The sequence below is a fragment of the Mizuhopecten yessoensis genome, unplaced genomic scaffold (genome assembly GCF_002113885.1).
Source record: "Mizuhopecten yessoensis strain PY_sf001 unplaced genomic scaffold, ASM211388v2 scaffold10331, whole genome shotgun sequence".
Taxonomy (NCBI): domain Eukaryota; kingdom Metazoa; phylum Mollusca; class Bivalvia; order Pectinida; family Pectinidae; genus Mizuhopecten; species Mizuhopecten yessoensis.
The window spans coordinates 631,855-645,320 of NW_018408493.1; the positions used below are offsets into that span (position 1 = coordinate 631,855).

The window sequence follows — 13,466 nt, forward strand, 5'->3', positions numbered from 1 at the left end:
GTGACATTCAGAAACGACGAGGGAGATTTGATAAGGATAAAAAGGAGTTGTTCGACGATTTCGGTGCTAATTATACAGTGTGTTTGCGACCGTTTGTCATGGTTCTGAAATTCTAACATTGTAGGTGTGCCGTTATATTCCGGATAACCGTTTCCTTTATTATGTTATGTCATATTCAATTCCTGTCGTCCGGGAGGTAATCTCTGCGCCAAATTTGGAAGTTATCGGTAGCTTATCACCCTACAATATGGAATCGGAGTATACTTGAATGTTTTTGTTTTTTTGAATACACAAACTTGTAATTTAATAAAAATGAAAGTTTACCGAACAAAATAAAACAATTACTAATTAGGATTAATTCTGCTTGTATAAGGAGCTAAAATAACCATTCATTTACCGAGGAGACAGTTTGGTTTAATTTTGTTTAACCTCCTGTTAACAGCTATAAGGTCATTAAAGGACGTGCCTCCATGTGTGTAGTGTATGCGTGCTTGCGTGTGTGTATGCAGGAGACAGGGTATGTTGGTGGGCATGCCTCCTTGTGATAGCGCGGATCTGATGCCGACTTCATAGTGTTATCCCACTGAAATAACATGGCGAAGGCACCCAACAAAGCATTCCGCTAGGTCACGTTATACTGACAACGGGTGAGATACAAAAAAATAATCTTTCTTAAAGTTTTGAATAAACCTCAAAAAATCATTTTGAAAATTTGTTAACGACTCTTTAAAGCTTACCACGATTTGAATAGCGGTGCTCGGAAATGACGATACATGCACTTTCTCTGGATATACGCCCGATTTTGAACGCCGGAATCAAAATTGTATCTGATATTAAATTGATTCCAGAACAAAGAGGTTCCTCTACCATTTTTATTTTGACTGTTTGTGTATAAAATGTATTTTCATAATTCAAAAATAAATATGCCATGTTTTTGGCGCATTATGGCACAATAAAACATCACAAGTATGTGCCAGATGTTATAAGTTTAGAATCTGGCATCCCCGATTCAAAATTCCAGAAATGTCTTTAATGGCAGTAGAAATCCGAAGAATTTCCTGAATTCCGGTTGTTGACCTTTGAACCGGTACAGACCTTGAGAAATGCATATGTTGTAATCAAGGTGGCGAAAACGCTTCAGGGATGCATATCATAGCGCCCTCTGGTGGAAACTCATTACGGCATCGTAAACAAAAGGCAATGTGCGAACAGCACGGCTTCTTGGGTTGTTGTATGATTTGATTTAGACATATTTTATTGGTTTTAAGTACAGTAGTAAGATAGGACGCGTTTTAACAGCAGCGCTCTTCTCAACAATTATCATACAAATTGCACTTTTGGCAATAAAATATATATGTAACTTTTTCAACGAAATACGAGACTTCACACAATTGCACTGAGCAACAATATACAAGTTACGGCATTGCCGTAACCATGTACTATACACCATTTTCATCCTGTAGTGCACCGTACAGTGTTTTACCATGTGTATTCCACCATTCCACCATGTACTGGACAATATTCAAACATATACCGTACACTAATGTACCACGTCATGCATGCTAGTTTACAATTACTGTGAGCTCCACTTTACCATGTACTCTTCAACAGTTTTTCATGTACTGTGCGCCATTTTATTATGTACATATTGTCCGTACAACGTTATACCGTTTGTTGAAATAAACCCTCATCATATGCTGTATACCGGTTCACTGTGTAATATCGTTTAAACGTTTAACTGTGCAGTACCTAACTGGGGTGACATATTATATAGAACATTTGTGTTAAAACAATTGAAAAAACCCTGATCAAAGGGTTTCACATTTTCAGTCGATAAGTCAAGACATGGGTTGGTTCTTGCTTCACGTTGGAACCATAGACTGGCTTCCTTGGTCTGTATTAGTGAAACCATTATCATATTCTAGAAAGACTCTTGGGCTCAAACAAACGTTTTTGTAAACTTCTTAAAATATGAAACAGAGTAAAGAATGAGTAAAAGTCTCGGTACTGAAAACGGTCTTCGGCTGCAAATATCTTTACCGTTTCTCCAAATTATTAAAAATATGAGAAAGTTAAATAATTTACAACTGGAATACGGAATAAGGTCTAAGTAGAGGAATCGACCATCATTTCGCGAGGATTTTAGTGGTATCCTGTCCCTATTTTTTAAAACACACGGCGGTCTGTCGGTCATCCAGAAGAATGCATTTCATTTTTTTTCGCATTTCTCTTTGCCTACATACAGTGGTGAACTTATCGGCTAGCTCATTCGTGCACCATCATTATCAATATCGCCCGGAAGAAAAGTCTGGAAAATGTCAATTGCTTCATGCAAGTGATTACTCAATGCTTTAATGTACCTATACTTCAAAGCGTCTTTTTAAAAAAAATGATATTGTGAATTTTGCTCTAGGTAAACCGGAGATTAAAAACAGTAAAATGGTGGAAGTTTATTGTATGTTTCGTCTTCGTGAAAATTAATTAACTTTCATCATTATGGCCGGTGTTCATATCATATTTAACAGGTAATATATCAGTTTCGATATTAAACTTGCAAATTATAATATTCCTGTCATTTTATAGGGTAAGTGAAATGTTGAAACATGTGTTAGATATCAAAATACAACCCGACAGTTAAAAATTAGAAAAAACCCTGATTTTTGGAGGTTTTTATCTAAAATGCAAAAAAAAAAAATCCCTAATAATCTGTTGATTTGCACATTTTCCTCACTGTCTGCACGTAATTCACATATAAAGCTAGATTTGGATTTCCCCTGGGATGAGGCAGGCTGCCATTTTTACTCCATTTCCATTAAACAACGTCGGGGCCTTATCGCTAATCAATCTCCTCCCGGCGCACGTGTACTACGGCCTTAATTAAATTTATAAGATTTAATTTAATTTGTCATATTTCGATTGCCCCGTGATCCTTACTTTCGGTTCACCAGTACTTACTTATACAGGGAATATGTGTCTGGGTTTTCGGTCGATCCAGCCGCACTCAGAACCGGGCCACTTACTACGGATAGCACGTGCAGGGTGTAGCTTTCCCGCTGATTTCTTAAATGGTTAAAGTATATCATCAAGATAGACAATCTCCTGAAAATGTACTTAACAACCTTAGAATTGTAAATATAGATATTTCCTATTGAAATGCAGAGGCATTACGGGATGATAATATACGTGAAACACTTATTCGAGAAATATTTTATTCTGTTTATTTGTTTTGCCCTTTCTTTAAGTGGAAATATAACATGTAGACTCCAACATAGACAGAGTTTTATCAGAAATGTATTTTAAATTGACCCCATGCTAATGAATATCTAAACACACCAAGTAGGTGTCTTACAGAGCATTTGTTTTATTAATTTGCACTGAAGCATTCGCTCGCGAGAAGTAAACATGACAGTGGTTGAAACAAGGGGGGTCTTAGCCCAGCTCCTTGAGGAAAGCCATAACCTGTTAATAAACTTTTTACTTACAATCTTATCTAACTGTTACCTGTATCGGGACTGAAGCAGTACGGAAAGCTGCGTAAAAAGCTGTTATGTATCCACATTTAAGCTTTGCTACTGATTTGGAGCTTCAATATAATTATAAGATCACAGTGGCATACTAAAATTCATTAACTTCACGGAAGATTGTTTTGTTTCTGTTTTGTGTTGCCTGCGAATCAAAGATAAAATAATAGAGATCACTCCGGCGTTGTCTTAAAAGAATATTTTGATCTCCATGAAACTTTGTACATAGTATAAATTACCAACCTAAATTTGTTCCTTTTTAAGTAAATCTGAAAATCGACATGGTTGCCAGTTGCTATCTTGGATTTTGTAAAAAGTCACATAATTCGTGTGCGATAACCCTTGAAGGAATGCTACATGTATGATTGCTTGAAACTTTCAACAAATTTCTTTAGAATCAATCAATCAGCGGCCATCTTTGATTTTATAAAAAGTCAATCTGTTTTCGTGCTGCTTCAATCTTATCAAACATTCTTTCATCATGTGTTAATTGCAATCGGCTATCATTCAGCCCAAGCAGGGCGGGCGACACATCAACTTCAGTGAGACTCTTGTTCAACAATTAAAACGTAAAATATATACATGTCCTGGGATTTGAAGATTACAGTACATGACATTACGGTAAAATCATAATTGAGCAAAACAACCGAAACAGTAATCTGCCATGCTATCACATGAGGCGACTAATGTGGAAAACCTGAAGAATCGTGGCTTTTCAGCTCTTTCGTTTGCTTGGGACACATTGAACATTGCAAAACTTTACATCTGTATTTTCTCTCTCCTATCCACTCTATTCTCTTTCCTTCCGTTATTATCTCCCTTGCCACCCGTCTTTATTTGGTCTTATATTTTTCGAGAACGATAGAAGCCGGACAATACGCTAGACATGTGATACATAAAAAACATAGGCAGACTCGAATATAAGCTGTATTACAATTACAAGGAACAAAAACACCGGAGGTGAATATTTATGACATTTGACGATTGGAAACAAATACAAACACGATCTAATTTCATTTCGGAATATTTTATTGTTCTGATCGTAGATACGAAAAAGGATGGGGCAACAGGCAAAGCATTATGTTGATTATAGTTTGATAACAGTATTGATTTGTTGAGCGAAAAAGGATAATCCCGGAAAAAAATGTTCTAGACAACGTCATGGGGAGATGTCCATAGCGTCCGATTGCCAGTCGGACATCAGTTGGTCATTTTAGACTCCATACTTTGTCCATTTCACCTCATTTTAAAGCATTGCTGATTCCCATGGGCCTTGCATTTTGAATGGAAAGCAATAACTATAGTGATAATATTATATTCACCAAGCGCTCGGTATCCAATATGCGGTATCCGGGACGTTAGTTTTGAAGATAATACGAAAATGAAACATAACCACTTTCAAATGTATCTAATGTAGAGAGATTATAATCAACAAATAATTAATCATAAATTCATAATATCTGGTATATACCGCTAAAGTGCTCGAAAACACGCACGGCAGATTTACTGCAAAACTAGATAAACGTACATTTATTTTTCGGCAACCTTTGACTCCTGGGCTCGGTCATACAACGTAGCCGTGACATTCACCTTTGATTCCTGAAATACTCATATTCAACCTTTGTATAAAGTTTAATCAACTCTGTTAACAATTGAACTTGCTAGATTGATGTCATTGAGTTCTTTGACAATTGTCTAAAAACGGTTAGGGTGACCTTGACATTTGGTTTCTGAAACAGACAATCATTTGATGTACAATGCGTGCTCGTACTTGGCCTCTGTATGAAGTTTGGACAAAAGTCATTAAGGAATGAAATGACTATAGATCGACTCTGGGCAGGGTACGGATGTAAAAACCTAATTACCGTAATAACTACAATCATGTATAAAAATAAGATTTGAGCTGTTACCGTAGTTCTTCATATTATACACGATAAGCTTCATTACTTTAATGGCGTTTTGAGTCAAACTTTCAAACTATATTTTAAAGAAAATTACATGCAAAAGATATGAATGTTTTTGAAAAATAATCAATGCATAGTCATTGTTAGTCCCTGTACTTGAATATGTTATTCTCAGGTATGATACTTATATTCAATTGTTACCTTGAATGAGCTTTCACGTGAACAGATTTATTTTTGTGGGGGCGGCTGGTGGTGGGCGGTGGGAGCTGATTTAAAAGATGAGAAAAAATAAAATAAAAATGTGCATATGATATTTTGAAGTGTGAATGATTAAGAAAAGTTCACCTATATAATAACTGGTAGTGTAGGTAGCTTTGACACCAGGACGTAGAAGATGACAAGGGCCCGCACGTTCGTCTGAACCCAGGTGATATATTGTTCTTCTAATATCATTAGGTATTAAAAATGAGTTTAATCGCCAAAGCATACATTTTGAAATGATAATATTCAATATCAACGCCATTACATTGTCCAACGATACTTAAACCATCAGTCATCCGTCAACATTGATTTATCGGCGATCACGCCCCCTTTTTGTATACACACATATATATCATTTCTATGTGACTGGTCCAGCCCCCTCTTTTACCTGTATTTATAAATGTATATATATATATATATATATATATCCTTATACATAGCCCATTGATCAAATGGCGGCCTTCACGAATCAGTGGTAGATAAAGAAAGTTCACAGAACGTTTCGTTATTAAGATAAATCATCTTTTAACCATATTGGTAGGTTGTGTGCCAACATTGAAACCTCATGAGAAATTAATTTGGTGTGTCAGATAACATGTGTATTTGTATCAGATTTATTCAATCTTGTCTGCTTGTACTATATTTGTACGTTAAATGGGGGCATCTCATTAATCCGGCCTCCAATAAACCGGAAGACCCTATAAACCGGAAATCTCGATAATCCGGAAACCCCAATAATCCTGAAAATCAGCTTTTCCGTAAACCTCTGCTCATTCGGATGATCATATTTAAGACTTAACTTACTCTGGTAATCATATCTTTCATCCTTTCGGAAAAGTCATTAAAACTTGTAAGCCCAAATATCCTAAACGAATTATCCATCACTTTAGACAAGATCCTTGAAGACAGACGATTGCATGGAGATTCAATAGCTAATTTAAATATTTCAATTTGTGTATCGGTATGTCTTTGAATTAAAATATCACTTACTGAGGCGTTTAAATGAAAATTTAAAAAAAATCAAACACTCGCAAAAATATATGTACTAGACTAATATCACAAATCAGCAGATAGAACAGTACCTGTGGGATCACCTTGGGTAGCACCTGTATCTATAGAGTAAAAAAATATTGACTTGACAAATGATGATATAATCAATGTGCAATGCTCGTTCAGGGCTTCGTTAATGCATCAGGCAGTATTTACACATGATAAAGAAAAATACTATCTGTAGATTTGGTGTACTTTGGACAGGTCTTATGAATTGACTATATTCACAATGAGTGTGCTTAACATCGAATATTGAAAATTCAACGATGAAATAGGTTATACATCGAATCGATTTAAAAAAATCATCAATGTTCTCATCTTCCAAGTCCCGGGTCGTGTTTGGCAATAAAATCGAAATCCAATGATCGTTACTAGGCCAATGGGAGCATCACTATCTCGTTATTGGAGATCTGTTGTAATTGGTTTTGGGGGTGAACAGTTCACATTTAAGAATGATTATTTCGACGTAATGCAAGACGCTTAAGATGCGTAAGATTAGTCTTCAACAGTTGTTGTCAGTATACAAATGAAATATCAATACTCAAGACCGAATCGTGCATACTGTTTGCATAACATTGGGAACCGGTATAAAACAGATGTTCCTTTAAATCTGTGTATACAATATAATGTAAATAAATATTATGTTATCCGCATTTATATTTATACAGATCTTTTCGGGCATTTACCTCCTTGATTTTTTCCAATGTCAAGTTTAAGTTAGAACTTAAGAAGGACGTTTCCAAATCCACAAGCAAACAAGAGATGGGAAGGGGGAGGGGGACATTTTAAAAAAAAATCCATACACTGTACATGTATGTGCAGATACATGCTATTATTTGTGTTGGTGACTCAAAGTTGATTAGAACTCTAGTGTCCGTTGGTGCTTAATTGATATCTTGGTCAGTGATTTAGGGTCCATTGGTGAAGTAATTCACATGTTGGTCATAGTTTTTGTGTCCGTTGGTGACGTAATTCACATGTTGGTCATTGCTTTTGTGTCAGTTAGTGACGTAAATTGCATGTTGGTCATCGCTTTGGTGTCCGTTAGTGACGTCATCTACATCTTGGTCATTGCTTTAGTGTCCATTAGTGACGTTTTGTATATGCTAGTCAGTGCTTCGCGTTACATAGACAAGTAAATGCGCATGAGTTTCAGAGCGCTTCCGGACATATACATCTGTAATAAACCCGCTTATAAAGGAATGTGGAAAATACAAAAGAAGAACCGAGAGCCAGGAAATAACCAGCAACATTAATTTGTTATCAGTGAATTCCTATCCCGGACATGTCACTGTTATAATTGGCTAATAAAGATCCCCAGTGACACGTTACTATTCGCTATGAGATTGTCCCCAATACATTTCGGTATGTTTCTCATGATGGATGTTGAATTAAATGCTAAACCCTGTATTGTACTTGTAAACACATACACAAGTGTTCATTTGGACACTTTATTGGAAACCATTTTGCTAACGTTAATCTGATTTTCCACTCTGGCATACAGACCTTCACTAGATACAGGCGTCGCTCATAACACAAACGTGGTTTAGCGTAAGGATGGTCACAGGAGACAATTTATAAGCAATAAGGGGAATAGCACGTGCTCTCGTGCTCACGTAAGATGAATTATTTGTGACTTGTGAGTGCTCGTTCACGTTTAAATGGGGATCTTAAATCGCTTGGTAAGTGGTTTTCTTGCTTGCCTATTTTTAGTTTCATTTTAAGAATACATTAGTATGTACATGTATATATACATTTTCTGATTATAACATGATGGTTACGGAATCACAGACTGTTACCAAATAGATGAAATCAAATTATGTTTAACGCAAAATAAGTTAAAGTGAATAGTATTATTATAATTCTGCTTTTAAAGTGATTAAAAAGGTTTAAAAAATCGTGAAATTGGGAAAAAGTGTTAACTTCTGTAAAAATTGCATTTAGGATCATGCATTCATCTACTCTATTGATATATTTATTTCGTTTTATATTTACAAACTTAATTACATTTTGCATATCTATATTGGTTTTTTATTTTTGTTTTTGCTGGGATATAAAACAAATTCAGCACTCACATGTGTGGTACCGTAGGTCCTAACCATCCATCATCTCATACAATTACACTGCACTGAGACCTAAAAACATGCGACACTGGTAAACATCACAGATGTGTCTAAGTCATGACGGAAGATTCTCCTCAGTTTTGCAATTTCAATTTTTATTGTCAAGCCAGGTGTAAGACGGGTTGTCACAGGTAAATAGGAATTACACACAGTCTTTTTGGACATGCAGTGTGTTTAGACATACATGGTTTACGGACATACATGGTGTTTGGGCATACATGGTAAATGGACATATATGTACTTGATGTCTAGCCATACATGCATGGTGTTAGTCATAGATGTATGGTGTTTGGCCATACATGCATGGTGTTAGGCCATATATGTATGGTGTTTGGCCATACATGCATGGTATTAAGCCATAGATGTATGGTGTTAAGCCATAGATGTATGGTGTTTGGCCATACATATACAGTGTTAAGCCATAGATGTATCGTGTTTAGCCATACATGCATGATGTTAAGCCATAGATGTATGGTGTTTGGTCATACATGCATGGTGTTAAGCCATATATGTATGGTGTTTGGCCATACATACACGGTGTTAAGCCATATATGTATCGTGTTTAGCCATACATGCATGGTGTTAAGCCATAGATGTATGGTGTTTGGTCATACATACGTGGTGTTAAGCCATATATATATGGTGTTTGGCCATACATACACGGTGTAAAGCCATATATGTATGGTGTTTGGCCATACATGCAAGGTGTTAAGCCATAGATGTATGGTGTTTGGCCATACATACACGGTGTTAAGCCATAGATGTATCGTGTTTAGCCATACATGCATGATGTTAAGCCATAGATGTATGGTGTGTGGCCATACGTGCATGGTGTGAGGCCATACATGCATGGTGTTAAGTCATAGATGTATGGTGTTTGGCCATACATGCATGGTGTTAGGCCATACATGCATGTGTTAATCCATATATGTATGGTGTTTGGCCATACATACACGGTGTTAAGCCATAGATGTATGGTGTCTGGCCATACATACACGGTGTTAAGCTACAGTGTATAGATGTATCGTGTTTAGCCATACATGCATGGTGTTAAGCCATAGATGTATGGTGTTTGGCCATACATACACGGTATTAAGCCATAAATGTATCGTGTTTAGCCATACATGCATGGTGTTAAGCCATAGATGTATGGTGTTTATCCATACATACACGGTGTTAAGCCATACATATATCGTGTTTAGCAATACAGACCTGATGTTTAGCCATACATATATACACACTTAATCTCTATCTTAAAATATAAAGAAGACATTAGTATATTCATTTGCCTAATAGTCTCCTATTCAATGTTGTTGGCAGGGGCTTTGGGGGTGGTTTGTGTGGGTGTGTGGGGGTCAACAAACGGATTCCGTCCGTCCAGACGTCCGCCGTCGGTGTGCGTTTGTTTCTGGAGAGCCTTACAAATTTGAAAAATGTCTTGAACATTCAACAAATGGGAGCGGGGAAAATTATAAATGTACCACTTCGTGGTCGTATTCTTGTTAATGATACGATCAGTAAAATTTTCAATTCATTTTTCTTCTTTTTGAAAAAAAAATATTGTTGAAAAATGTAATGTTGTTTTAATTATCTGGTTGTAATCATTTTAAATCTCAGGAGTTCATTATCCATTTTCAGTAATAATAAATATGAAAATATCATTGATTTAATGTTTAAAATACCATTTTTCGGAACTAATTGGGCCGTAGTGAGGAGCAGGCGCAATATTTCCTTGATAAATGGCGTTAATTAATTACCTTTAAAAGAAATTAATGAAATTATTCCGTTTGCAAATCAACCGAAAATAATTTAAAATAATATCTGCACGTGCGAGACTGTCAACTGTGTTTTCCATATTCAAATTGAAGGACTGACAGGAAAACAAGAAGATTATAAAATTTATTTTTTAAAAGAGCAACTTCCTTGTGTAATTAAAAGATTCATGTGTTTTTGTTTTCAAATTTTCAATTTCCTTGAGAACGGGAGACAGCTGTCGTAAAATGCACGTGCTTGTCATGTGTGTCATATTTTCACACCAATCAACCTCCTCCCACACTTTTAGAACATTTATTGGCATCAACTTAATTATTTTATACGTCATAATGTTAATTCATGCATACATAAATATTATTCGACTGTTTTACAATAACAACAGGATGCTCCGTTGTGTAACAAAATAGGTACACTGTGGGTGATGCTGTATCGATACAGGTATATTGTGGGGAAAACTGTATTAATATACTAGTAGGTACATTTTGGGGACTGTTGTACCAATACAGATAGATTGTGGGGAATAATGTATTATGAGGAATCCTCTGGACATCCTTATACCTGTTAGAAATAGTGTTCCTCTGCATAACTAGATGTATTGATCAAGAGAGGATTCTGATAGAACCTTTGGGGCTAGACAACAGACGATCGGGGTTTCGAGTTCAAATGTCGTTCCCTGACGCTACTCTGCTTAAATGGTTTGGACATGGGCTCTCGTGTTACGCAGTAAATATTATCATTTTACATGTACCATTATGTTATGCGTGTTGTTGGCCAATAAAGAAAATCAGTTTCGATGAAATCTCGTTCATTCAGCCTCTCGTTGTCTCCGAGACTGTGCCGCCCCCGCGGAGCCTGCGAGAAGGTAACATAATCAAAATTGTTGTTTTGATTATGTTAAACCGTGTTTTATTGGTAGATAAATGTGCAATAGGATTAGACGTCAGATTTGTTTCAGACATATCAGTGTCCTCTTCCTGTTCTGATTGCGGTTTTGCAAGAGTTGATATTAATTACCGTCATACATTTCAAGATGGCGTCCAGATTAATCTTTTGATTGCAAAATGTTTGTATTGTAGATGTAGTTTTGCAGTTTTATCTATTTATGTAAATCAATTATATTTTCCCGAAACATGTTTCCCAGCCTACGTTGATCAATTGGAACCGGTCTGGTTTATGATGTATCAGATAGCAGGCCATTCACTCGCTGTAATTAAAAAGTCTAGACTCATTTCATATAATACAAATGCAATTTAATTTAGCGTAAATTCGGATAAGGCAGTGATCGCGAATTCAATTTGTTTTACTTATTTCCTGTTTAACTTCATCGCAATAGCTGACGTCATAATCAGGAAGATGCTGCCTTTAAAATCATATATAACGCGAATGATTACTTACATTTACATATGAGGTAAGACACACACAGATTGAAACGCGAAAAATACTCTCGCGAAAATAGAAAAAGTACAGATGCAAGATCAGTCCGCGAAATTAAGTATATGCAAAATAAGTAAGGAGTGCCAAGTGCACTCGTACCAAATATAAATGAGAACATATGCAAGTCTAGTGTACATGTTGATGTACGAAACTAAATACACATATGTCGTGTGAAGCAGATGCACGCGTAAAACGCGCATGTGAGGTAGATGTTCGTGATTTCCTTAATATCTGAAGCAGACGTTGTGTTGCCAATGACAACATTGCAAGATTATGGGACAGGGCGGACACGGGCTACAGACTAATGCACACGCGGTGCTATAGCAATTACCCTGGTCGTTTCTTGACCTCACGCCCAATGGAATGACCAGTCACTGTCATATATTCAAATGACTACGAACAACTTTGGCTGAGAGGGGACTTTCCATAAACACCAATGTCAATTCTTATTTAAGATGTAAGGTTGATAAGTTCCTGACTTCCAAATATAATCAGCATATCCTTCCATGTTTAAGTCCCAATAGAGTTTTACAATTGATAAAATTAAAAGAATTTGATCAGTTTACATTAAGTATGAAGTCTGTGGTTGGTATAGTATGTACCCCCTTATATGTATCATCATTGTCTGAGCCTGTACACTGTAAAATTGAGTTTTTACGAGAGTGGACATTTTCGCGTCGTGATTCTTTACACTGATCAAGGTGTTGTCATTTTTGCGTTGCAAATAGTTCTGAAATATATGTATTTCATATGTCTAATTTCTATATAGTCTATGAATAGATATTTGCGTTTGTATATTTTTCGCTTTTTACTCAATACTAAAAACGCGAGAATTTACAGTACCTCGCATAAACACTGACTTATTTCATACGTACCCGTGCTATGCTGTTGGAATATGTAAGCCTCCATGTTAAGTCTGTGCCCCGCAATTGGTATTACTGATTTTGCCATGTAATATCTGATATATAATACAAGTTGGGTTTTCAAATAAACTCGGAGAGGTATTAACTGTGCATAGTCGCCTAGGTTGTTACACTTCGTTTGCCAATTGATAAGGAGCTAGCGGAACGCACTGACGCCGACCTATAAGACAAACGCATATCTCCTGACACACAAACACACCTATGCATGTATAATCTACACATTCGCCGATCTGCACTGCATGACCTCTTTGTTTTATAGACCTGTAAACTACATAAACGGAAAAGAACTGCAATATTTACATGTGAACCAAAATATGAGTCAATACCTTTACTATCATGGTTTTGAATTTTTAACTGTCACACATGGTTAAAGATGTGAAGAAAGACATGTACAGCTTGGTACGCCGAGCAATATTTCGATAACGTTACGCTTCAATTTCCCATGAAGTGGTCTTGTTTAAATCGATGATCGTAAAA

General features: G+C 36.2%; 1 protein-coding gene across 4 annotated transcripts in view; it reads left to right on the plus strand.

Annotated features, from left to right (window-relative positions):
- The window catches only part of LOC110460185 (probable G-protein coupled receptor 139), a 61,310-nt gene that overhangs the window by 36,006 nt on the left and 11,838 nt on the right, over nucleotides 1-13,466 (plus strand). The window contains exon 1 of one of the 4 annotated variants that reach the window (XM_021512948.1): nucleotides 8,347-8,418. The exons of the other annotated variants lie outside the window; for them this stretch is intronic. Within the exon in view, the coding sequence (XP_021368623.1) occupies nucleotides 8,398-8,418 (21 nt within the window). The 5' untranslated portion in view covers nucleotides 8,347-8,397. Of the gene's footprint in view, nucleotides 1-8,346; nucleotides 8,419-13,466 lie in introns of those variants that run through there. 4 annotated transcript variants of the gene reach the window in all.